At 47.4% G+C, this 27,790-nt stretch overlaps 1 protein-coding gene across 1 annotated transcript in view; it reads left to right on the top strand.

The window, feature by feature from the left end:
* Nucleotides 1–13,016: 13,016 nt before the first annotated feature.
* The window catches only part of PEPD (peptidase D), a 331,359-nt gene continuing 316,585 nt past the window's right edge, over nt 13,017–27,790 (top strand). Inside the window, exon 1 of the mRNA XM_063945985.1 lies at nt 13,017–13,112. Within this exon, the coding sequence (XP_063802055.1) occupies nt 13,096–13,112 (17 nt within the window). The 5' untranslated portion in view covers nt 13,017–13,095. The remainder of the gene's footprint in view (nt 13,113–27,790) is intronic.

Raw genomic sequence — 27,790 nt, forward strand, 5'->3', positions numbered from 1 at the left:
CCGGACGAGCGTACACAATAAGGAAGGATCTTGAATCCCGGGTAAGACTCATACCAGCCACACCAATCACACCGTACAACTTGTGATCTGAACCCAGTTAACAGTATGATAACAAAGAAGTAGCCTCTTAAAAAAGATGGCTCACAACAATAATAACCCGATTTTTGTAACAATAACTATGTACAAGTAATGCAGACAATCCGCACTTGGGATGGGCGCCCAGCATCCACTACGGACTACGAGAAATAGAATTATCGGTAAGTAAATTCTTATTTTCTCTAACGTCCTAGTGGATGCTGGGGACTCCGTCAGGACCATGGGGATTATACCAAAGCTCCCAAACGGGCGGGAGAGTGCGGATGACTCTGCAGCACCGAATGAGAGAACTCCAAGTCCTCTTTAGCCAGAGTATCAAATTTGTAAAATTTTACAAACGTGTTCTCCCCTGACCACGTAGCTGCTCGGCAAAGTTGTAATGCCGAGACCCCTCGGGCAGCCGCCCAAGATGAGCCCACCTTCCTTGTGGAGTGGGCTTTTACAGTTTTAGGCTGTGGCAGGCCTGCCACAGAATGTGCAAGTTGAATTGTGCTACAGATCCAACGAGCAATCGTCTGCTTAGACGCAGGAGCACCCATCTTGTTGGGTGCATACAAGATAAACAACGAGTCAGATTTTCTGACTCCAGCTGTCCTTGAAATATATATTTTCAATGCTCTGACAACGTCCAGTAACTTGGAGTCCTCCAAGTCGCTAGTAGCCGCAGGCACCACAATAGGCTGGTTCAAGTGAAAAGCCGAAACCACCTTAGGGAGAAAATGAGGACGTGTCCGCAGTTCTGCCCTGTCCGAATGGAAAATCAGATATGGGCTTTTGTACGATAAAGCCGCCAACTCTGAAACTCTCCTGGCTGAAGCCAGGGCCAATAGCATGGTTACTTTCCATGTAAGATACTTCAAATCTACCGATTTGAGAGGCTCAAACCAATGAGATTTGAGAAATTCCAAAACTACGTTTAGATCCCACGGTGCCACTGGAGGCACTATTGGGGGCTGTATATGTAGTACACCCTTGACAAAAGTTTGTACTTCAGGGACTGAAGCCAATTCCTTCTGGAAGAAGATTGATAAGGCCGAAATTTGAACTTTAATAGACCCCAATTTGAGGCCCATAGACAATCCTGCCTGCAGGAAATGTAGGAATCGACCCAATTGAAATTCTTCCGTTGGGGCCTTCTTGGCCTCACACCACGCAACATATTTTCTCCAAATGCGGTGATAATGTTGTGCGGTCACTTCCTTCCTAGCTTTAATCAAGGTAGGAATAACTTCCTCTGGAATGCCCTTTTCTTTTAGAATCCGGCGTTCAACCGCCATGCCGTCAAACGCAGTCGCGGTAAGTCTTGGAACATACAAGGTCCCTGCTGAAGCAGATCCCTTCTTTTTTTTTTAAATATATTTCTTTATTAGACTGCCATAAAGTCACAACATACATTGTCAGGCATTAAAGTACAAGGTTATTCAGCAGTGACATACATTCATAGTCTAGTATAAATAAATTACAGAGAATTGAAGGCTGTACAATTTTTGTTGTTTTTTTTTTGCAAGAGAAAAAGAAGAAAAATAGATGCAATTCACAGCAAATAATGTAAACTCATCTGTCTAGTAACAATGGTAGCAGTATTACCAGGGAGGGGGGAGAGGGGTGCTTAACACGTGTGCACCATCTCCTCCAGCAAATAGAAACAGACCAAACAAATGAGTTAGATATCACATCAGTTGAAGGAAAGTAGGGATAGGAAAGAGAAGGGAAGAAAAGAAAAAGAGAGGAAATAATAGAGAAAAGAGTATGCTTGAGAGCAGAGGAAGAGCACTAGTACCGGGGTAGCATAAATGATTAGCGTTTGTTGCCGGGGGGGGGGGGGGGGGGGATCAGATTCTTACTTTGGGCCAGGAGAGTAGATCATGGGTCTGGAGTGAATGTAATACTATGTTATTCCCTGATGAGGACTGTCTACGTTGTGAGTAAGGCATTTCAGTAAAGTCCAACCTTCATCCCACCTGTGGTCGAGTAATGTTCCCCATTGTCCGACTAGTCCAATACCATGTAGTGTCGCGAAATACCTTCCAGATACATTCACGCCTTTCTAGGGGTAAAGTCTCTATGTAGGTTCCCCATTTTTTGTGGAAAAGCTTCACTCCATTTTCAATTTGAAAAGTGGCCATTCGCCTCTCGCAAAACAGTATATCTAGTAAGGCAGATTCCCATTCTCCCATTGATGGCGCAGTTTTATATATCCAATGCCTCAGTATCACCTGTTTCGCCACCGTGACCATCACAGTCAGCAGCGGGATCATAGAAGCCAGGTCAAACTGCGACAGCCAGGATGTAAAGTCCGCAAACAGCAACGGGCCCACCTCTTCTGGAAGGGGTAATTTAAGTAAACGGGATAGATATTGGAGAAACTTACGCCAGAACCGTTTGATTTTCCCACATAACCAGAAATTGTGCGTGAGGGATGCTCCACTCTCTCCACATTTAGGGCAACTGCCCGTTTCATCGGGGCGGAAGTGTTGTCTTTGAGAGGGGGCTATATACATCCTGTTTAAAGTTCTTAAATGTATTTCCTGCAGTGTGGCAGATTTTAGGGCTTTAAGAACCAGTTCAGTGTTCTTAGACACCTCATCCATCGTGGGTGTCTCTGGGAGTTCCCGACTCCATGAAGCAGAGAGAGGGGACCAAGAGGGGGCTGACATCTCAATCAGATCAGTATAAAGGTAGCGAATTTTGAATGGGTTATGTCTGCAAAATGTGAGAGTATCGAGTATTGTTCGAGTGGAGGTGTTTTTACCCAGGGGGTCACCTAGGGAGGTGATGTAGTGGCGTGTTTGGAGATACATAAAGAAATTAGTGTGGGGCAAAGAAAATCTGTCACGTAGTTGCTGAAAGGAGAGCATCTGTCCACCAGGATCAAAGACATCCCTGATAGAATGAATTCCTTTACATTTCCATGTGTAGAAGTGTCGATTGTCTAAGGAGGAGGGAAAATTAGGGTTGCCCCATAAGGGAATATACGGTGACTCAAAGGGGTTAGTATGGAATAATTTATGAATGGAGATCCAGGCCTTATAAGTGTCCCAAAACAGAATATTAGTCTTTAGTTCCTGGGGTATTTTGGAGAGTGGTGTGTGAAGCAACGCTGCAGGGGAATAAGGAAAAAATAATGCTTCCTCCAATTCCAGGTTCGTATATAGATCTGACCGGAGCAGCCAATCTGATGCGAATTTAAATAGTGCTGCTCTAGCAAACATCGTCACATTGGGCATACTCAGACCACCTTTTCGTTTGTTAATATAAGTTCGGGCTTTGGGCATGCGAGGTCTAGCGTTTTTCCATATGAATTTTGAAAATATTTGCGAGCAGAGTAGGGAGTCTTGTTTAGTAATCGTAACAGGGAGCATTTGGAGCAGATAAGCCAGTTTAGGGAATATAACTGATTTTATCACCACTATCCTGCCTAGTAGAGAGAGTTTAAGATCTTTCCAGGTTTCTAATCGTGTTTTAATTTGTTGAATAATGGGAGTGTAATTGAATATATACAGCCGGGAGAGTTCTGAAGGGATATTAATACCCATGTATTTTAGTTTAGTAGGGGTCAGCGTAAATTGAGAAGCGAAATCAGTATAGGTGTGAGGGTCTTTTATGTTAGTCAGTGGGAGCAGTTCAGATTTATGTGTATTTATGCGGTAGCCGGCAAAGGTACTAAAACAGTGTATGGTGTCGAAAATCGCTGGTATCGAAATACGGGGGTTGGAGACAAATAAAATAATATCATCTGCGAATAATCCAAGTTTGACTTCTCTTCCTCCTACCGAGATCCCGGAAAAGGTTGGTAAGTGTCTCAGTGCTATGGCCAGTGGTTCTAATGCAGCCGCAAAAAGCAGAGGGGATAAGGGGCATCCCTGTCTAGTCCCCCTATGGATCATTAAGGGTCGTGATAGATATCTGTTTGTGAAAACTTGCGTGGATGCATTATGATAGATAGTGCGTATAACGGTTATAAATCTGTCAGGAAATCCGAAACGTTGGAGTGTCTCAAACAGGTGGTCCCACGTCACCAAATCGAACGCCTTTTCGGCGTCTAAGGACAATAGGAAAGTGGGATCACCCGTCTCCGCCCCGCTCAGGGACTGTATAACTGTCAAAACCTTACGGATATTGGTTACAGAGTGTCTGCCTGAGATAAAACCAGTTTGGTCTTCATGAATTATTTCAGGCAGGATAAATTTTAGGCGGTCTGCCAACAGTTTAGTAAACAGTTTGTAGTCTACATTAAGTAAGGAGATAGGGCGGTAAGAGGACGGGAGTAACGGGTCTCTACCAGGTTTGGGTATAACTCGAAGCAGGGCCGAGTTGAAATATCGTGGGATAGTAAGGTCGGAAAAAATAGAATTAAAAAAGTCCGTTAGAGAGTCTACTATTTTAGGGGAAAGCAATTTAAAGAATTCCCCAGATAAACCATCTGGGCCCGGGGTTTTCAGTGGTTTAAGGGTTTTAATAGCTTCTGTCACTTCAGCGACAGTGATAGGGGCCATGAGAGAGTCCGACTGATCTGGGGAGATCTGAGGCAGCTGTATTTTTTCCCAAAAGGAGTTTTTAGTAGCTTGTTCGACCTCGCTGTGTGAGTAAAGATCGGTATAAAAGGAGTGAAAAATATCTGTGATCATTGTCCCCTCAGATTGTACACCAGAGGAAGGGTCTTTCAGAGCAGTTACATGTTGGGGTCCCTTATCAGATTTAAGGAGATTGGAGAGCATTCGGCTAGGCTTATCCCCATATTGAAAAAATTTGTATTTACCTACAATAAGGAATTTATTGTCCATTTGTGTCAGAGTATGATCAAATTGAGTCTTAGCGTCTCTATATTTCTGTTTGTTAGATAGCGTGGGTGAGGATTTAAACTTTTGAAATGAGGAAGTGAGTTCAGACTGTGCCGTCCTATAGGCGGTGTCTTGGTCTCGTTTATATTTCGTCATGTATGCAATTATGTTTCCTCGCAAGACAGCTTTGGCTGTCTGCCAAAACAATGCGGGATCAGACGCGTGGGTAGAGTTATTAAGTGCGTAAGATTCCCAAGATGTCGTCAGCATATTTTTAAAGTCTGGAGAAGCCGCCATCTTAGCAGGGAATCTCCAATGGGAGTTAGTACCTAAAGTGAGTCTACCCTGTAATGTTATTGATATAGGGGCATGGTCTGAAATGGTTATGGGTTTGATAGTTGCCTCAGTGATCCTGGTGGACAGATCAGTGGAAACGAAGAAATAATCAATACGTGAAAAGGAATTATGTGTTGAAGAGTAGTAAGTATATTCCAATTCTACGGGGTTATGAAGACGCCATACATCAATCAGTCCCAGTTGTGCAGACATGTAATCTAGATTGATCTTGGGAAGTCGGGTCCTCTGAGACGAGGTACCCTTCCTGTCCAAGACCAGGGAGGACACCATATTCATATCTCCTCCAACAATAAGGGAGGCATGCGAATATGGGCGAAGAATATTTGTTATTTCTAGATAGAATGATTTATCATAGGTAGTCGGGGCATAAACATTGCACAAGGTCAGTCTGGAGCCCTCCAAAGTTATATCTAGAACAATGTATCTACCCAGAGGGTCTATAATCTGATGGTGTACATCCAAGGCCACCCCCTTACGGATAAGGATTGCCACCCCTCTTGCCTTAGAGGAGAAAGAAGAAAAAGCTACGACTTCTTGTCTAAGCATGGTAAGTTTAGCGTGTTCAGCAGGGGTCAAATGCGTCTCTTGAAGCATAGAGACATCCGCTTTTATTTTATTTAAGTAGGTAAGGATACGTCTCCGTTTAATAGGAGAATTAATTCCCCTGACATTCCACGATATTATATTAAGTTGTGCCATTTATATCCCCAGTAGGAGAACACATGAGGGCCTTAATAGGGCCTGTGACAATAAGATTTCTTATATAAGTACTCCAGAGTATCCTGAACACAGACAGTTCCCATTCCCACCAGCTAAGCATCTTCAGGGGAGGAGAAGTAGAGATGAAGAAAGAAAAAGTCAGAAAGTAGAAAAGAAAGTAAACATAGAGGTCAAGACAAGAACAATATATGGGAGCGTTCCCACTAGTATACATCAGTATAAACTGTCTGCATGGGCTCGCTGTAATGTAGAACATCACTAACAAAAAAAAGAGAATAACAGCATAACCAACAGGCAATACCTAGATAATGAACTTCAGAAACATTGTTATGACTCTCAAATAAAGAGAATGGAGTGATTAATAAGCTAACCCGATAGCAATTAAATCCAATCAATCAAATCCACCCCGCAATATATGAGAAATATTAACTATATCGATCTACCCAATAATATGAACTAAGACCTGAAATCAAGCTTCAAATGTCATCATCGGCTCCGTTTGGAAGAGACGGGCGTGACTCTGAGGGTGACCGCATGGGCCCTTCGAGCTCCGTCATAAATTCCTTGGCTGAGTCCACTGAAGTGAAATCCTTCGGACCTTGTGGCATGAAAATTCGCAGCCGCGCAGGATAAAGGAGAGCAAATCGGATACCACTTTTCACTAGGTGAGAGCATAATGGGGACATTTCTCTTCTGGCTCTAGAGACTTCTGCGGAATAATCTTGGAAGAGAAACAGCCGTTGGCCATCCCAGTGAAGTGGGCCCTGACTTCGCGCCGCAGACCACATCAACTCTTTATGTTTAAAGTTCAAACATTTAAAGATTACCGGGCGGGGTCTGGTTTGGTTAGAGTCGCGTGGCGGACCCAGTCTATGAGCACGTTCAATCTCCATCGATGATAGTTCTTCCGGGATGCCTAGGAGGCCTGGGAGGTCGGAGAGTAAAAACTTTAGAAGATCAGGGCCTTTCAGTGATTCTTTAAGCCCCACAATTCTCAGGTTGTTACGTTCGAGCGATTTTCCAGGTCGTCTATCTTCATCATCATATGTTGGCGTGAAGATGTTAAAGACACAACCTGTTCCTTGAGATCTTCTATTTCTTTGAAATTGGCTCCAATCCTATTCTCATTCACTGAGATTCTGCGAGACATAGACCCAAGCTCTGATTTAAGGTCTGATACCGCAGTCATAAGTTTGTCCGCCTGTGCTTGTAGTAACGGTTCCACGGTTTCCTTGATTGCTTTCACTATTTCCGAATAGGAAGGAGGAGCAGGAGCAGGGGGAGCCTTTGGGGCCATGATGGATGATGTCTCAACTTCGTCTTGTAATTCAACAGGGATGAAGGACAGTGGCGGAGATACGGGACTCGGCTCTCCGCGTTTATTCCCACTTCTATATCTTTGTGGCTTTGGTGCAGAAGAACTTAAGAATTTGTCCATAATAGTAATTATGAGCTCATGAGGGTCGGATAGGTGGTATGGTATGCCGTTGGTTATGAAAGGGTGGAGAATTCTACATCACAGCTGCGGGTGGTGTAGGTTCACATATCGCTACGAAATGTGTCAGCTGGGGGCAGACAGCGTATGGGCGTAATTCACCAAATCGGTAGGGGGATGTAATTGTGTCAGTCGGGTAAAAATTTGATGTCGCCAATCTATGTGGGAAGGCGGGCAGGTTGATTTAGAGAGCGTGGTAAATATATTCAGTGGTATGGTAACTCCGTTATAACGGCAATCCGGCCAGCGGCATCGCCGTATGAGCACACCCACAAAAGATTAATCAATAAGTAATGGATTAGTCGTTCTCACCTTCCACGCACGAGGCGACCAGAGGGGGGTAGTAGATGTAATTCACTTTGTGGCAGCAGACTGGAGAAACAGTGTCGCTTCTGAGAGTCACCAGTGAAGATAATATAGATGCATTCCCTTCTCCCCGCAGTGTAATCTGGAAGATGACCAGCACGCTGGAATGCTTTGATCAGCTGAGGGTGGAGGGGAGTGAGGCTTAGTAGATCTATGGCGCGTTTGTCACCCTTGTACTGGAAAAGACCCAGCGTGTTAATTGATTCCCTCCAGCCTTCCCCTTTAGCCGTGGGGTGTATAGGTCTCCCCAACACAGTACTGTTAATATCAGGGGGAGAGGGGTGCCAAGAGGAGACTGTCTCCTCACTGAGCGTCTGCGTCTGGCAGGGAGAGAGAGCCGCGCTGCCGCAGGACCGGAAGTGCGGCCTCGCGGGTCCCTCCGTCTCTTCTCACTCGGGGCGCCGGGTGTCCGCCGCCTATGAACGCCGCACCGGCCTTGTTGCAGAGAGGGTCCCGGAGGTCTTGCGGCATACAAAGGTGAGGGGGTCCAGATGTTCGGTTGCCGTAGGCAGCTCCGTCTTCCGCACCGCCTACGGAGCTTTTTGTCGGGCCTTGGCTGGAAATTTAGCCCCCGGCTCCGGCACCCGGCACAGGCCTCAACCCGCAAAGACCGTAAAAACGGTCTCCCGGCTCCGAGACCAAGCGCCCAGGCAACCAGAGCACTAGGGGGTACTGTAGGTGTAGGAAGGGGCCAGTTAGGTTAGTTTCAGCTGGTGCTTGGAGTGGCTTTAGCAGGAGCTCTGCTTTTCTGCTGCCAGCCGTATCTCCAGTCAGGCCACGCCCCCCAAGCAGATCCCTTCTTAGAGGTAGAGGCCACGGATCTTCCGTGAGCAGCTCTTGAAGTTCCGGATACCAAGTTCTTCTTGGCCAATCCGGAGCCACTAGTATTGTTCTTACTCCCCTTTTCCGTATAATTCTCAGTACCTTTGGTATGAGAGGCAGAGGAGGAAACACATACACTGACTGGTACACCCACGGTGTTACCAGAGCGTCCACAGCTATTGCCTGAGGGTCTTTTGACCTGGCGCAATATCTGTCCAGTTTTTTGTTGAGGCGAGACGCCATCATGTCCACCTTTGGTTTTTCCCAATGGTTCACAATCATGTGGAAAACTTCCGGATGAAGTCCCCACTCTCCCGGGTGAAGGTCGTGTCTGCTGAGGAAGTCTGCTTCCCAGTTGTCCACTCCCGGGATGAACACTGCTGACAGTGCTATGACATGATTTTCCGCCCAGCGAAGAATCCTTGCAGCTTCTGTCATTGCTCTTCTGCTTCTCGTGCCGCCTTGTCTGTTTACGTGGGCGACTGCCGTGATGTTGTCCGACTGGATCAACACCGGCTGACCCTGAAGCAGCGGTTTCGCCAAGCTTAGAGCATTGTAGATCGCTCTTAGCTCTAGTATATTTATGTGAAGAGACGTCTCCAGGTTTGACCATACACCCTGGAAGTTTCTTCCCTGTGTGACTGCTCCCCAGCCCCGTAGGCTGGCATCCGTAGTCACCAGGACCCAGTCCTGTATGCCGAACCTGCGGCCCTCTAACAGATGGGCACTCTGCAACCACCACAGGAGAGACAACCTTGTCCTTGGTGACAGTGTTATCCGCTGATGCATGTGCAGATGCGATCCGGACCATTTGTCCAGCAGATCCCACTGAAATATTCGTGCATGGAATCTGCCGAATGGAATTGCTTCGTAAGAAGCCACCATCTTTCCCAGGACTCTTGTGCATTGATGTACTGACACATTTCCTGGTTTTAGGAGGTTCCTGACAAGTTCGGATAACTCCCTTGCTTTCTCCACCGGGAGAAACACCTTTTTCTGAACCGTGTCCAGAATCATTCCCAGGAACAGCAGACTTGTTGTCGGGGACAATTGAGATTTTGGAAGATTCAGAATCCACCCGTGTTGTTGAAGCACTACTTGGGTTAGTGCTACACCGACTTCCAGCTGTTCTCTGGACTTTGCCCTTATCAGGAGATCGTCCAAGTAAGGGATAATTAATACGCCTTTTCTTCGTAGAAGAACCATCATTTCGGTCATTACCTTGGTAAAGACCCGAGGTGCCGTGGACAAACCAAACGGCAGCGTTTGAAACTGAAAATGACAGTCTTGTATCACGAACCTGAGATACCCTTGGTGTGAGGGGTAAATTGGGACATGCAGATAAGCATCTTTTATGTCCAGGGACACCATGAAGTCCCCTTCTTCCAGATTCGCTATCACTGCTCTTAGTGACTCCATCTTGAACTTGAATTTCTGTATGTACAGGTTCAAGGATTTCAGATTTAGAATAGGTCTTACCGAACCGTCCGGCTTCGGTACCACAAATAGTGTGGAATAATACCCCTTTCCCTGTTGTAGGAGGGGTACCTTGACTATCACCTGCTGAGAATACAGCTTGTGAATGGCTTCCAATACCGTCGCCCTTTCTGAGGGAGACGTTGGTAAAGCAGACTTTAGGAAACGGCGAGGGGGAGATCTTTCGAATTCCAACATGTAACCCTGAGATACTATCTGCAGGATCCACGGGTCCACCTGTGAGCCAGCCCACTGATTGCTGAAAATCTTTAGTCGACCCCCCACCGCTCCTGAGTCCGCTTGTAAAGCCCCAGCGTCATGCTGATGGCTTTGTAGAACCCGGGGCGGGCTTCTGGTCCTGGGCAGGGGCTGCTTGCTGCCCTCTCTTACCCTTTCCTCTGCCTCGTGGCAGATAAGACTGTCCTTTTGCCCGCTTGTTTTTATAGGAGCGAAAGGACTGCGGCTGAAAAGACGGTGTCTTTTTCTGTTGGGAGGGGGTCTGAGGTAAAAAAGTGGATTTGCCGGCAGTTGCCGTGGCCACCAGATCCGATAGACCAACCCCAAATAATTCCTCTCCTTTATATGGCAATACTTCCATATGCCTTTTGGAATCCGCATCACCTGACCACTGTCGCGTCCATAAACTTCTTCTGGCAGATATGGACATCGCACTTACTCTCGATGCCAGAGTGCAAACATCCCTCTGAGCATCTCGCATATAAAGAAACGCATCCTTTAATTGCTCTAGAGTCAATAAAATACTGTCCCTATCCAGGGTATCAATATTTTCAGTCAGGGAATCCAACCACACTACCCCAGCACTGCACATCCAGGCTGAGGCTATTGCTGGTCGGAGTATAACACCAGTATGCGTGTATATACTCTTCAGGGTAGTTTCCAGCCTCCTATCTGCTGGATCCTTGAGGGCGGCCGTATCTGGAGACGGCAACGCCACTTGTTTTGATAAACGTGTGAGCGCTTTATCCACCCTAGGGGGTGTTTCCCAGCGCGCCCTAACCTCTGGTGGGAAAGGGTATAATGCCAATAACTTCTTAGAAATTAGCAGTTTTCTATCTGGGTTAACCCACGCTTCATCACACACGTCATTCAATTCCTCTGATTCTGGAAAAGCTACAGGTAGTTTTTTCACCCCCCACATAATACCCCTTTTTGAGGTACCTGCAGTATCAGAGATCTGCAAAGCCTCCTTCATTGCCGTGATCATATAACGTGTGGCCCTATTGGAAAATACGTTTGTTTCTTCACCGTCGACACTAGATTCATCTGTGTCGGTACCTGTGTCGACTGACTGAGGTAAGGGACGTTTTACAGCCCCTGACGGTGTCTGAGACGCCTGAGCAGGTACTAACTGGTTTTCCGGCCGTCTCATTTCGTCAACTGACTTTTGTAATGTACTAACATTATCACGTAATTCCATAATTAAAGCCATCCATTCCGGTGTCGACTCCCTAGGGGGTGACATCACCATTACCGGCAATTGCTCCGCCTCCACACCAACATCGTCCTCATACATGTCGACACACACGTACCGACACACAGCAGACACACAGGGAATGCTCTTATCGAAGACAGGACCCCACTAGCCCTTTGGGGAGACAGAGGGAGAGTTTGCCAGGACACACCAAAAGCGCTATAAAATGTATATAAACAACCCTAAAAGGTGTTGTTTTTGTTATATGCGCTTTAAATATATAAATATCGCCAAAATATGCCCCCCTTCTCTTTGTTACCCTGTTTCTGTAGTGCAGTGCAGGGGAGATTCCTGGGAGCCTTCCTCACAGCGGAGCTGAGCAGTAAAATGGCGCTGTGTGCTGAGGAGAATAAGCCCCGCCCCCTATCCGGCGGGCTTTTCTCCCGGGTTTTGAGATATCTGGCCTGGGTTAAATACATACATATAGCCTCAATGGCTATATGTGATGTATTCTTTGCCATCAAAGGTATTAAATATTGCTGCCCAGGGCGCCCCCAGCAGCGCCCTGCACCCTCCGTGACCGTTCAGTGTGAAGTGTGTAGCAACAATGGCGCACAGCTGCAGTGCTGTGCGCTACCTTCATGAAGGCTGAAGAGCCTTCTGCCGCCTGTTTCCGGACCCTCGATCTTCAGCATCTGTAAGGGGGATCGGCGGCGCGGCTCCGGGACGAACCCCAGGGTGACCTGTGTTCCGACTCCCTCTGAAGCTATGTCCAGTAGCCTAAGACTCCAATCCATCCTGCACGCAGGTGAGTTGAAAATCTCTCCCCTAAGTCCCTCGATGCAGTGAGCCTGTTGCCAGCAGGACTCACTGAAAATAATAAACCTAAAAACTTTTTCTAAGCAGCTCTTTAGGAGAGCCACCTAGATTGCACCCTGCTCGGACGGGCACAAAAACCTAACTGAGGCTTGGAGGAGGGTCATAGGGGGAGGAGCCAGTACACACCATGTGATCCTAAAAGCTTGCTTTTGTGCCCTGTCTCCTGCGGAGCCGCTATTCCCCATGGTCCTGACGGAGTCCCCAGCATCCACTAGGACGTTAGAGAAAGATAGATAGATAGATAGATAGATAGATAGATAGATAGATATATGTATTTAGTACTGGGCTGAGCTGTCCACATCAGATACAGTATGCAGTTGCAGCAGACCTGGCAGAGTGCAGCAGTATATATAGATAGATAGATAGATAGATAGATAGATGTATTTAGTACTGGGCTGAGCTGTCCACATCAGATACAGTATGCAGCTGCAGCAGACCTGGCAGAGTGCAGCAGTATATATAGATAGATAGATAGATAGATAGATAGATAGATGTATTTAGTACTGGGCTGAGCTGTCCACATCAGATACAGTATGCAGTTGCAGCAGACCTGGCAGAGTGCAGCAGTTAGAGAACTGGGAGTTTTGGCCCCGCCCCCTCTCCCCGCACAGTCAGCTGATTACAGGTCATGTGATTCTGTGAAGTTCCCTTCTCTCACACACTCTGGTGACATGGCTGCAGGAGAGGGGTGAGTATCTGCGGCTGTAGGGATTGCAGGCTTGGGGTTTGGGTCTTGCATTGAATTAATACTGGTGCAGGCAGAGGGAGGCAACTCACCAGCCTCTGTAGAACTACAAGTCCCAGCGTGCCCTGCCAGTAGGAGATGCATAGTATGAGACACTTATTGCCAGGTGTGCAGCCTCACATCTGCAGGAGAGAGACCCAGGAGGTGCAGGGACAGTGTGAGGCTCAGCAGCTGGAGCATGCTGCAACATGCTGCAACTTGTAGTTCCACAGCTGAAAAGCAACCGGAGATCACTTTTGCTGCCACTGTGAGACCCACTGAGAGGAAGGAACAGGCAGTGGGGGGGAAGCTGGGGGGAGTACTTACTGTAAGGTAGTATCATATGTTCAGGGAATGGGATAAACAGAGTATAATGCAGCACATGGTAAAATCATGGAGTGATCCTGCCGGAGATGGGGCGAGGAGGCGGTGTGTGATCCTGCCGGAGATGGGGCAAGGAGGGTGTGTGATCCTGCCGCAGATGGGGCGAGGAGGGTATGTGATCCTGCCGCAGGTGGGGCGAGGAGGGTGTGTGATCCTGCCGCAGGTGGGGCGAGGAGGGTGTGTGATCCTGCCGCAGGTGGGGCGAGGAGGGTGTGTGATCCTGCCGCAGATGGGGCGAGGAGGGTGTGTGATCCTGCCGCAGGTGGGGCGAGGAGGGTGTGTGATCCTGCCGCAGGTGGGGTGAGGAGGGTGTGTGATCCTGCCGCAGGTGGGGTGAGGAGGGTGTGTGATTCTGCCGGAGATGGGGCGAGGAGGGTGTGTGATCCTGCCGCAGATGGGGCGAGGAGGGTGTGTGATCCTGCCGCAGATGGGGCGAGGAGGGTATGTGATCCTGCCGCAGATGGGGCGAGGAGGGTGTGTGATCCTGCCGCAGACGGGGCGAGGAGGGTGTGTGTTAGTGGAGCTGAATAAAAGGGGTGATAGCCAGTATTATGGGTGTAGAAGATAATTTGTGTTTATTCCGTTGTTAATCTTCCAATAACGCGTTTATTGTGTTCCCCTGTACGTAGGATTTGTAGACCCAAAAACTGCAGTGAGCAGAAAGCAAATAGTTTCTGTGGAGTTTGGTAAATGCTCCGTTCCACACTTTACCCCATTACGTTTAGAACTCGCACCCACCGGCGTTACTTACTTGTCTGTATAGACAGTGATGTGCAGTAACTGCGTCTGGACATCATTGTAATTAGCAGACATAATGTGCAGTGACAGCGGTTGTGTTATCACAATGTCCCTGCGGCCTCAATGTAGACTGTCAGCTCTTCTGCGCATACCTTATCTCTGCACAGTGTATGTATGTATATATATATATATATATATATATATATATATATATATATTTATCCCCTAACATTTTTAGGGCGACATTCATTTATCCCCAGCAGCTGCCAGCGCTTGCATTTCAGTTCGCCCTCCCTTGGGCGTGGTAAACTGAAATGTGCAAAAAGGGACCCATTTGGGCACCCAAAGGGCACTTTTTGCGTTGCGCCCATTTAGTTTAGCCGCAATTTATGCGCTAACAAAAACAATTGAATATTGCCCCCTAATCTTCCGTCGCTTTAGACGGGAGATTGGGCATGATAAAACAATTGAAGCTCGCCCTTAGCGTCGCCCTTCCTATTGTTTGTATGTATAACAGGATAATATACTGATGACGCCTACAGTGAGCGCCCAGCTCTGGTAACAAACGCTTATCAAGAGTTTCTGTTTGACATTTTATTACTAGTACTAAAAAGCCAATACCCCTTTCCTGGTGGGTAGCGGAGCTAAAAGTGGCCAGGTTGCCTACACGCCATTACGCCAGCCGTTGTTTTGGCTGTTCCTGCATTCATGAAATACTTAACGATGGGTCAGCCGGCAAACCGGCCGTGTCGAATCTGTGTACAGTGGGTGAGTGTCGTGGGGCTGTAAGACGTTGTAGTAATGTGTGACTTTGTCTCCGTGTGCGTCTAATTAGCTATGTCACTAATCGGACTCTGCTGGATCGTGGCCACGCTACACATGGTGAGCGTAGAATACTTTGTGTTGATTATGAGCGAGAATAGAGGACATAAATTGCGTCGTTACATATTAAGTGTCGTAAAGCTGCGGTTTAATCAGTAATAGTCTTAAAGAGAAATCAATGGAACTTTGAAATGGGAAAATGAACTTTGCCCTGTGACGTCTTCAACACTAGTCTTCAGATAATCTCCATTTACACTTGTTGTGCTGTCTCTTCAGCTGATAAGTTACCTTTCCCTGTTCCAGCAATACGCACATTGTGCTGTGTGTGCAAATTATTCTAATTAAAGCATTTAACGCCTCCATTTCTTTTACGTCCTAGAGGATGCTGGGGTCCATATTAGTACCATGGGGTATAGATGGGTCCATCAGGAGCCATTGGCACTTTAAGAGTTTAACAGTGTGGGCTGGCTCCTCCCTCTATGCCCCTCCTACCAGACTCAGTTTAGAAAATGTGCCCGGAGGAGCCGGTCACAGCTAGGGGAGCTCTACAGAGCTTCTTTAGAAAAGTTTATTTTAGAGTTTGTTTTTTTACAGGGAGGCTGCTGGCAACAGTCTGCCTGCATCGAGGGACTGAGGGGAGGAGCAGTGTCCACCCTGCGGGGTCTGAGCCACTATATCCGCTGACTGGACACTGAGCTCCAGAGGGGATATATCGCTCCCCGCCGCAGGGGAACGCTCACCCCAGCAACATGCCGCCACCCCCTTAAAGAGCTGAATTGTGGTGAGTGAGTCATCGGCTCCCTAACAAGCAGGGAGCCGATGTGAGGATGGCGGCTACAGGGTAGGAGCGCAGTACTAACTGCGCTCCGGGGAGCTCAGCGGTACTTAGGTGCGGCACTGTGAGGGGCGCCCTGAGCCGGCGCCTTGACCCTACACTGACCAGAAAGCCTGTCGGGGTCTGCGGATCTCAACCAGCACAAAATCCTCAGGCCAGTATAATCTAGGGAGACCGGGAAGACAGCACCATTAAGGGGGCGGAGCTTCTTCTCAGAGCGGACCCAGCAGCGTTCAGCGCCATTTTCCTGCATGCAGACATGCTGCCAGTGGAAGATCAGTCCCTCCAGAGCAACTCTAGCTATCTGCACAGTGCCAGGGGGTTGCAGAAGGGGGGGAGGCTGTGTATAGGCTGTATCACCTATTAAGGGACACAGTCAGCGCTGGTTAAGGGTCTCCCTATACCTGTATAGCGCTGTGTGTGGGTTGGCTCCAATCTCTGTGTCTCTGCCATTCTTGGGGGAAACTCGGTCTGCCCTGTATCCTCTGTCTCATATGCTGCAGAGGATTTATCTTCTCAGGAAGATCCCATCCCATGTAATCAGGATTGCACTGTTGTAGCGCAGATCCCGGCTAGGGAACCGGAGTGGTTAGCCTCTCTTAGGGGGACTATTTCTCAGATTTCTGAAAGGGTTGCAAGGACTGAGCATGCTACTCAGGTATTGCAGTCCTCTATGGCAGTATGGTCCGATACTGCTCCCTCGGGGCCCCCTGCGGTACATTCTCACAAACGTGCTCTTCCAGATTATGCAGGATGACACGGATACCGATTCTGACACAGCAGACGGTGATGGGGATGTGTCGAGGGGGTCGGCATCACTTGCTAAGGGGGTGCAGTTGATGATTGAGGCCATGCGGGATGTGTTACATATTTCTGACACGCCTCCTAAGCAGGTTGAGGAGGCCTTTTTCACAGACAGTAAGAAGGCCCCTCTCACCTTCCCGGCATCTAAGGAATTAAGGGGGTCATTCCGAGTTAATCGCTAGCTGCCGTTGTTCGCAGCGCAGTGATCAGGCTAAAATTCGGCATTTCTGCGCATGCGTATGGCCCGCAGTGCGCACGCGCGACGTACTTTCACAAAAAACTATGCAGTTTCACACAAGGTCCAGCGACTCTTTTCAGTCGCTCCGCTGATCGGTGAGTGATTGAAATGAATGTGGCATTTCTGGGAGGTAACTGACCGTTTTCCGGGAGTGTGTTAAAAAACGCAGGCGTGTCGGATGAAAACGCAGGCGTGCCCGGGGAAAGGATTGAGTGGCTGGCCGAACGCAGGGCGTGTTTGTGAAGTCAAAACAGGAACTAAATAGTCTGAAGTGATCGCAAGGTAGGAGTAGGTCTGGAGCTGCTCAGAAACTGCATGAAAATATTTTGGAGCAGTTCTGCGAACCTTTCGGTTGCACTTCTGCTAAGCTAAAATACACTCCCAGAGGGCGGCGCGGCTTAGCGTTTGCATTGCTGCTAAAAGCAGCTAGCGAGCGATCAACTCGGAATGAGGGCCTAAATGCTATATTTGAAAAAGCCTGGGAAAACCCAGAGAAAAAATTCCAGATCCCTAAAAGGGTTCTGGTTGCTTTTCCCTTCCCGGAAGATGATAGAAAAAAATAGGAGTCTCTGCCTATAGTTGACGCCTCTGTCTCTAGGCTGTGAAAACAGGTGGTCTGACCAGTCCCTGGATCTATCGCGTTGAAAGACCCGGAAGATCGCAAAGTGGATGCTACCATATACATGGCTTCAGGGGCTATACTGCGGCCTACTATTGCCTGTGCATGGATTTCATAAGCTATAGCAAAGTGGTCAATCACTCTGCAGGAGGACTTGACTACGATGGATAAAGGTGACGTTGATTTAGTTTTACGTAACATACAGGATTCTGCAGGGTTCCTGGTAGAAACCATGAAGGATCTGGGTTCCATGACTGCGGGGATCTCCTCCATGTCTGTCTCGGCTCGCAGGGGTATCTGGCTGCACCAATGGTCTGCGGACGCGGGAATCTGGGAAAAGTGTGGAGAGCCTACCCTATACAGGTCAGGCTCTGTTTGGGGAGGCGCTAGATGCGTGGATTGCCACGGCTACAGCGGGTAAGTCTTCTTTTCTCCCCTCAGCTGCACTGGCTACGAAGAAGCCTTTTACTCCCAACACGTCACAGTCCTTTTGGCCCACTAGGCCTAGAAAGAACAAGCCCTCTCACACCTTCTTTAGAGGTGGTCGTGCCAAATCCAAAAAGCTTGCTCCCGCAGGTTCCCAGGACCAGAAGCCTGCTTCTGGTACCTCAAAGTCCTCAGCATGACGGTGGACCGCTAAGCCTGGAGGAAGGTCAGGTGGGAGCAAGACTCCGGCATTTCTGCCACGTCTGGGTGTCGACTGGCCTGGACCCCTGGATACAGGATATTGTGACCCTGGGGTACAGGCTGGAGTTTCAAACTCTCCCACCACACAGATTCTTCAAATCAGGCTTGCCGGCTTAGCCGGCAGACAGAGCAATTCTACTGGACGCTATCCAAAAATTGATAGTGTTCGAGGTCATTGTTCCAGTTCCACCTCATCAGTTGACCAAAGGTTACTATTCGAACCTTTTTGTGGTTCCAAAGCTGGATGGTTCAGTAAGGCCAATTCTGAACTTGAAATCTTTGAACCCTTATCTCAGGGACTTCAAATTCAAGATGGAGTCTCTGAGGGCAGTTGTCTCAGGACTGACGGAGGGGGAGTTCCTGGTGTCCCTGGACATCAAGGATGCGTACCTCCACATTCCCATTTGGTCGCCGCATCAGGCTTATCTCAGGTTTGCACTATCAGATGATCACGCTCAGTTTCAGGCACTGCCATTCGGTGTCTCCACAGCACCGAGGGTCTTCACCAAGGTGATGGCAGAGATGATGGTTCTCCTCCGCAAGCAGGGGGTGAACATAATTCCGTATCTGGACGATCTGCTGATCAAGGCATCGTCCAAGGAGAAGTTGTTAAGATCCATTGCTCTCACTACGCATCTGCTCAAGGAGCACGGTTGGATTCTGAACCTTCCAAAGTCTCATCTGGAGCCGACAAGGAGGCTGTCTTTCCTGGGGATGATCCTTGACACGGAGGTGCAGAGGGTGTTTCTACCGGTGGAGAAAGCGTTGGTGATTCAAACCATGGGTTGGGATGTCTTGAAGCCGGTCAGGGTGTCGGTTTATCAGTGCATCCGCCTTCTGGGGAAGATGGTTGCCTCCTACGAGGCTCTGCAGTACGGAAGGTTTCATGCTCGCTCCTTTCAACTGGATCTCTTGGACCAGTGGTCGGGATCTCGCCTACACATGCACCAGAGGATACGTCTGTCTCCGAAAGCCAGGATTTCGCTCCTCTAGTGGCTACAACTACCACACCTTCTGGAAGGCCGAAGGTTCGGAGTTCAGGACTGGATCCTTCTAACCACGGATGCAAGTCTAAGAGGTTGGGGAGCAGTCGCTCAAGGGGAAACCTTCCAAGGAAGGTGGTCGAGTCAGGAGTCCCTTCTTCCGATAAACATCCTGGAGCTAAGAGCCGTATACAACGGCCTTCTTCAAGCAGCACACTTTCTACAGGATTGGGCTGTTCAGGTGCAGTCGGACAACGTAACCACAGTGGCCTACATAAACCGACAAGGCGGAATGAAGAGCAGGGCTGCAATGTCGGAGGTGACAAAATCCTCCTCTGGGCAGAAAGGCACGCTGTAGCGATGTCAGCTATCTTCATTCCGGAAGTAGACAACTGGGAAGCGGACTTCCTCAGCAGACACCATCTCCATCCAGGAGAGTGGGGCCTCCACCTGGAGGTGATCGAGGAGGTAACCAGTTGTTGGGGGGATCCTCACATAGACATGATGGCCTCCCGCCTCAACAAGAAGTTGCGGAGGTACTGGTCCAGGTCGAGAGACCCACAGGCAGTGGCGGTGGACGCACTAGTAACGCCGTGGGTGTTCACGTCGGTGTATGTATTCCCTCCACTTCCTCTAATTCCAAGAGTTCTACAACTTCTAAAAAGAACAAAAGTTCTGGCAATCCTCATTGCTCCAGACTGGCCAAGGAGGGCTTGGTACGCGGATCTGCTGGATCTACTGCTGGAAGATCCAAGGCCCCTACCTCTTTGAGAGGATCATCTACTGCAGGGGCCATTCGCTTATCAAGGCTTACCGCGGCTACGTTTGACGGCATGGCGGTTGAGCGCCAGATCTTAGCTCGGAAGGGTATTCTAAGCGAGGTTATTCCTACCCTGATACAGGCTAGGAAGGGGGTAACGTCTAAACATTACCATCGAATTTGAAAAAAATATGTATCTTGGTGTGAATCCAAGAAATTTCCTGTGGTGAAGTTTCAACTTGGACGGTTTCTCCTTTTCCTGCAAGCAAGTGTGGATATGGGCCTGAGATTGGGCTCCATCAAGGTCCAGATCTCAGCTTTGTCCATTTTTTCCAGAAACAATTGGCTGTCCTCCCTGAGGTTCAGACCTTTTTGAAAAGGGTTCTGCACATCCAGCCTCCCTTTGTGTCGCCAACGGCACCCTGGGATCTTGATGTGGTGTTACAGTTCCTGCAATCGGATTGGTTTGAGCCTCTACAGGAGGCTGAAATCAAGTTTCTCACGTGTGAGGCGGTAACTTTGTTGGCCTTGGCTTCTGCTCGACGTGTGTCGGAATTAGGGACTTTTACAGAACAAAGCCCCCATCTGGTCTTCCATGAAGATAGGGCGGAACTCCGGACTCGTCAACAGTTCCTTCCTACGGTTGTGTCGGCTTTTCATATCAACCAACCTATTGTGGTGCCAGTGGCTACTGTCTCCTCAATTGCTTCAAAGGCCTTGGATGTTGTGAGGGCTTTGAAGATTTATGTGAAGAGGACGGCACGTCACAGAAAATCTGACTCTCTGTTTGTCCTCTATGATCCCAAGAAAATTGGGTGTCCTGCCTCTAAGCAGTCGATTTCCTGCTGGATCAGGTTCACTATCCAGCATGCATATTCTACGGCAGGATTGCCGTGTCCAAAATCTGTTAAGGCCCACTCTACTCGTAAGGTGGGTTCTTCCTGGGCGGCTGCCCGGGGTGTCTCGGCTGTACAGCTTTGCCGAGCAGCTACTTGGTCTGGTTCGAACACGTTTGCTAAGTTTTACAAGTTTGATACTTTGGCCTCTGATGACCTCAAGTTTGGTCAAGCAGTTCTGCAGGAGCCTGCATGGTCTCCCTCCTGTTCTGGGAGCTTTGGTACATCCCCATGGTACTAATATGGACCCCAGCATCCTCTAGGACGTAAGAGAAAATAGGATTTTATTTACCTACTGGTAAATCTTTTTCTCGTAGTCCGTAGAGAATGCTGGGCGCCCGCCCAGCGCTGCTTTATCCTGCAGTGGTTATTTGGTTCAGTACTGCCTGGTTCCTAGGTAAGTTCTGCGTTCTTTACTGTTTCAGTACTGTTTCAGCTGTTGCTGAGTTTTCCGGCATGTTGGCCGGATGTGCCTTGTATGTGTGAGCTGGTATGAATCTCGCCACTATCTGTGTAATTCCTTCTCTCGAAGTATGTTGTCTCCTCGGGCACAGTTTCTAGACTGAGTCTGGTAGGAGGGGCATATTTCCTGGCACGCCTCCGTTTTTCCGCACACTCCCTGAAAACGGTCAGTTACCGCCCAGAAACACCCACTTCCTGTCAATCACACTCCGATCACTTCAACGATGAAAATTCTTCGTTCTGCCGTGAGTAAATCTACTAAGTTTTGAGCTAAAATACTTAGCGCATGCGCACTGCGTACCATGCGCATGCGCATTTTCGCATTAATCGCTCCGTTGTGAAAATTGGCAACGAGTGAACAACTCGGAATGACCTCCGTAATGTATTAGAAGCGAGCGTACGTCACGGCGCATCTCTGCAGCGCAAAAAAGTGTTAAGGATGTTTTTCAATAAGTAACTAATTGAATTGCTGTGTGGAAATCAATACACTTGGAAAAGGCCGATGTGCACGCTTCATTGCTGAGATTGTGCTGCGTGTGCATTAAGATGTCTCTTCACTTCAATAATGATTGTGTTATTTCTCCGGCTCTTCAATAGAATTTCTCGGGTCTCTGGGTTCAGCTCCTCTTGTCCTAATTACATCTGTGCTGACGAAGAATTATCTTATTTCGTTTCGCTGTTGGTTATTTAATTCTACCAGTAAATATGTGCAGGGACGGGGGAAAAAGTAATTGGGTTTCATCGAATTGAAAACTCTCCTGTTTGAATGGCAGCACCTTCCGTGTCTGAGACGCGACACGCCGTAGATGCGTACACCACTGGGAATGTCTGTAAATTTATTGATACGTCTTGGATTTCTGGCGATACTTTAAACCAGAGGTTCTCAAACTCTGTCTTCGGGGGCCCACACAGTGCATGTTTTGCAGGTCTCCTCACAGAATCGCAAGTGAAATAATTAGCTCCACCTGTGGACCTTTTTAAAATGTGTCAGTGAGTAATTAAAACACCTGTGCACCTGCTGGGTTACCTGCAAAACATGCACTGTGTGGGCCCACAAGGACCAAGTTTGAGAACCTCTGCTTTAAAAAACGAAGGGAAAACGCGCTCCTATATAGAAGGGACATCGCCTTTTGCTAAATATTTACTGATAAATTGTTGCAATGTCATTCTAGCTATTTCCATGTTTCAGAGGATCGTTATAAGCGTTTGGGTTTTTTGTTGGTGTTGGCCTTGCCCTCTAGGTTTGATGTCATGCTTTTAGGGGTGGGACCGGCAAAGGACGCTGGAGAACACAATGTCCCATAGTCTTGTTTTTGTTGGATATTTATCACCTTTTTAAAACCTTATTTTATATTTTTGATGAAATATACTGGATTGTATACAGGGTGTAGTTCTAAGTAGCAGATGCAGAGCCTAGTGCAATTATGTTACAAATATTTCAAACAAACCGAGGGGATGATTCAGATCTGATTGCTGGGCTGCTAACTTTGCTGTCCTGCGTTCAGATAGTCGCCGCCCCCAGGGGGAGTGTAAATTCGCCGTGCAAGTGTGTGATCCCATGTGTATGCCAAGCTGCAAAAATCCACTGTGCGCAGCCCAGGACTTACTCCTACAGTGCTATGAGAACAGGCTGATCGGGGCCGGAGCCGATGTCAGACACCCTCCCTGAAAACGCTTGGACACGCCTGCGTTTTTCTGGACACTCCTTGTAAACGGGCAGTTACCACCCGCAAATACCTTCTTCCTGTCAATCACTTTGCGAACGCCAGTGCGATTGGAATTTTCGCACCATCCCATCACTGACCGGCAATGCCCGTTGTTGTCTGACGCGCATGTGCATTGCAGTGCATATGCATGCGCACTTATGACCTGATCGCCCGCTGTGCAAAAACGCACGGCACAGATAAGGTCCGAATTACCCCCCATATACAGATGTGTCCTCTTATGTTGTGTACTCATCGCAGATCACATCTCCCGCCATCGCGGTTATCGCGGTTCCGCTACAGAGCGCTGCAATACGCAGAAAAGATGTAGCGGAACACATCTGTAGGTGGAGGCATGCTATGTAGCGACGATATACCGGCATTACCTGTTCTATCCGGCACGATTCTGATGCGTAAAAGCAATGGCCGGTTTATCAATTACAAAAAAGTAGCGAGCAAACGCATTTCTACAAATTGTGGTCCCACTAACCCTTTTGACCGTCAACCTTTTTTAAGTGTCAGCTTTTTGTCATTGTTGACCGTGTATGTCGACCATATGGGGCCGACCTAATGTCTATAGACCTAATAACTATAGATGTACTATAGCACACCCCATTTATCTGTCGCCAAGCTTTGATACATACGCCCCATGATCTCGTATTAATGTAGGAAAAATGTACAAATATAAAACAGCCGACGTACCGAGTCAACAAATGCAGTTTAGAAAGGAGGGACCTAATTGTAAGAGTATAACAAACCGTACATATACAATGCGCGTGATCTGTGCTGGAATTAGCATACTGTCCAAGCTAATTAGCATATTACGCAGCCCAAGGGCCGAATTCAGTTAGACGCAAAATTGCAGTAATTTACCGTGATTGCCATTTTCGCTGCCTTTTTACGGCAAAAACTGGCTTTTCAATTGCAAATTCGCGAAAACTGGATTACCGCAAAAAATTGTTGCCGGCAGTAAAAAAATGGGTAGATTTGCCTGTACCCCTAAACTAACATCGGATAACGGTATAGAAGTGTTTCTGGCACTTTAATTGGGTCAAATGGCTGTTTATATGCATTTTTATGTAAAAAGTGGAAACGTACCAATTCCCCCTCCCCCCCTCCCCCCTGCAAGTCTAAAAACACTTGTCCCACTCACAAAGCACATCAATATACCTGTCCCTTACTTTGTACCCCAATATCCATCCAATTTTAACTTTATCACCCCAAAAATGACATGTCGTTGGGTCGACCCAACTTGCGTCGACAACTGAAGGTTGACATGACTTTATGGACTGTTTTTGGTGTCGTTTTCTTCGTAAAGTGACGGGGAACCCCAATTAATGCACCGTGTCCCCTCGCCATGCTTCGGGTAAGGTGCCTCGCTCCGTTACTGCTGCGCTCGGCACAGGTTACCATTCCAATCGTAGTCCACGTGGATCGGCAAGTATGGAAAAAGCCCCCCCCCCAATTTTTTTTTTAAACTCACGTCGACCTTTTGAACTGTTGACCTAGTACATGTCGACCTATTGGCCATGTCAACCTAATGCATTTCAAGCTCCAGTGGTCGGCCTAATGACTGTCGACCTAAGCTGTGTCGGCCTAATGACCGTTATCCCGTCGTTATTGGCCTATTAAACATGATTAAAACCTTCAAAGTGCTAATTAGTAATTTCAGGGGATGTCCCAGGGGTTCTGAACCAAATCCCACATTTTTAACTTAAAATAGGGATTTTTACCAAGTTCATCACCTGCTCAGAGGTGTTGGAATTGAAATTTGCGCCAAAATTACTGGAAATCAGTTTTCACGGACAGTTGAATGGGTGCGATTCACGGTAAATGTGTTTTTGGGCCTCATTGAATTCAGCCCTAAATCGCGGCGTTCAAACTGGGAGACGGTGGAAATTGAAGTTAAAAAACAAAAAGCAAAAACAAAAAACTCTGATCCACTATAGAGATTTGAAAGCTTTCGGAGAAACGTGTGTGTGCGTGTGTGGTTTTTTTTTCTCCTAAAAGCATCGTTCTGAAAGTGTATCCTGTCAGAGTGGTTTTAAATTACAAAATATCCTTTGCTAATGGAGCAGAGAATAGGCTGTGTGTATAAATTGAGGGAGATTTGCAGGAAGATGGCACTTTGTTACTGGACCGTCTATTGATTTGACGTTCTCTTATATCGCCACCAAATGAGAAATCGCTGCGTGTAAATCAGGAAGTCATTTGTCGTGCACTTACGCAGATTAGTCACAAGTATACTCTAAGCCGAAACTCCTGTGGCCGTTTTACGTCACGTAACTTACATATGAGGAAATAACAGCACATTCGTGTTGGGTATGTCTTACCGGCGGCCGGGATTCTGGCAGTCAGCATCCCGACGCCAGGTTTCTGTCCTCAGAAAGCCGGCGGGGAGGGGGATGGACGAGCGCAACGAAGCTATGCTCGCCACAGGTTCTGTTCCCACACTATGGGTGTCGTGTACACCCGTCAGTGGGAATAGTCCCTGCTAGTTGGCATGCCGATTGACGGGATTGTGGGTGGGCGGTATGTTGGGGTTGGTATTGTGACCAGCGATCTCCTGAATGCATAACTACATGCTGCGCATTCCATATAAAACAAAGAAAATTTAACTCGCCTGATTTGGAGCCAATAAAGGATCTAAATATAGGGTGAGATTTATCAAGCAGTGAAAAGAGTTGGAGCAGTGGTCCGGTGGAGAAGTTTCCCATTACCAACCAACCAGCCACTACCTATCATTTTTATAGAATATGTACTTGATAAATGCTATCTCAAAGCTGATTGGTTACTAATTAATCCAGCGGTGATCGAGCAAGGACATCCGTTGATATTTTGAGGACTGGAAACCAATGGGCTATAGACTAGTACAGGACAGGAAACTCTTGGCACTAGTGTCGCTCAATGGTCCGTTCCTCTCTTATTCTGTTTGCTACACTCTTCCATCTCCGATACCATCTCCAAACCGCAAGGCCAAAGTGCCACCTGTATACCTGTCACCCCGGACCTCTAGTGAGGGATCCCTTCCACGGTATGCCAGGTCACCGTATAATAACGGTATACAATTCTTGAGTCTGCAAATTACTGACTTAACCTAAGCAAACTAGCTTAGAAGGACATGGAAGCCACCGCTGACCAGTTTATTACTCATCTGTTACTTTTGTAAATGTTTGTATGAGTTGCAATGGACACCGAAGTGGCTTGTAACGTTGATCGCTTGGCACCCAAACCACCGCCGAACCCTGGGATAGTGTATGTAACGTATATCTGTTTAAACCTCAATGAAAAGATGATTTAGGTGAGAGACGACCACCAGTTCCCGGGAGCACAAGAAGAAAGAAGTTCCAAAATGTTTGAAAAATTTGACCTTTTTCTTTATTCTGAAGATCACAAAAATATATAATAAAACCCAATGTAATTTAAATATAAATTCCATAATCTATAATGATCAATACAGAACTGTTGGGGGGTAGAAAGGTCTAATATTTACCTCTGCCAAGAGAAATTACTTTTCTAGGATATTCAGTGTAACAACACTGATGTGTAATGTTTAGTACCATACACACAAATACAGTATAAAAGATGCAACAAGTTCTTCACGGGAACTCTCTGGCTCTTAAATATCCTATATTAAAAGTGTACGTTAAAAATATTTGACTGTATTGCGACATACTGCCTAGCCGACGTTTTTGACCTTATTTCAACGATGCTCTAATACTCTCCCATTTAACCCTTTATGGCCCTATTTAAATGGCCACTGTTAGAAAAAAAAAAATCTTAATTATCATTTAATAATTACATAATAATGTAATAATTAATAAGTGTAATACAGAATTATTAAACAATTAAATATATTATTTAGGGCTTCATTCGTCTACTTTATCAGTGTCCTCACTGGGATACACTGGAAACATGCAATGGGTCATAAAGGGTTAAGATACAAGTAGTGCAACCTGCGTATTCTGCTGCGAACGGTCATCGAGAACATGTAGCTCGTCTGACATTTTATAAAAGAATTCATCTTAAACTTCCCCCTAGCAACATGTAACACAAGTCCTGGCTTCTGTGTTGAATGAAACCGCAAGGTTCTGTTACCACTTGGTATGGTGGCATCAGAGCCGGCCTTAGGCATAGGCAAACTAGGCAATTGCCTAGGGCATTTGGTATGCTTAGGGGCACCAGCAGCTTCTGCTGATTTAAAATGATATGCGGGCATGCCTATATTCTGTGTGTGACTGCGGCTGTATCTGCATACAAAATGCTACGTTGCAGTGTAGTCCTGGAAATCACTGTAATGTAGCATTTCATATGCAGATACAGACGCAGTCACACACAGAATATAGGCATGCTGCATATCAGTTTAATCAGCAGAAGCTGCTTGTGCATCCTAGCCACATAGTAATGCAAATAAGATGCATTTTTATAAACAAAAGGCGCCTGACATTAGCAGAGCTGCCAGCTGACTCATGCCAGGCATCTCCTGCAGAACTAGCGGCGGTGCTAGGGGGCACCATCCAAAATCTTGCCTAGGGCATCATATTGGTTATTGCCGGCTCTGGGTGGCATGGACCTACCTACCAAGTGGGAATTGTGGGGAGGGGAGGGGGGCGTATTTTGACCGCCGGTAAAATGTCGGGATTCTGGTGTCTGTCTCCTGAACGCCAGGATCCCAACTGCCGGCATTTTTTTTTTTTGCAAATTGATTTTT

This window comes from Pseudophryne corroboree, chromosome 11, assembly GCF_028390025.1.
Source record: "Pseudophryne corroboree isolate aPseCor3 chromosome 11, aPseCor3.hap2, whole genome shotgun sequence".
NCBI classification, from domain to species: domain Eukaryota; kingdom Metazoa; phylum Chordata; class Amphibia; order Anura; family Myobatrachidae; genus Pseudophryne; species Pseudophryne corroboree.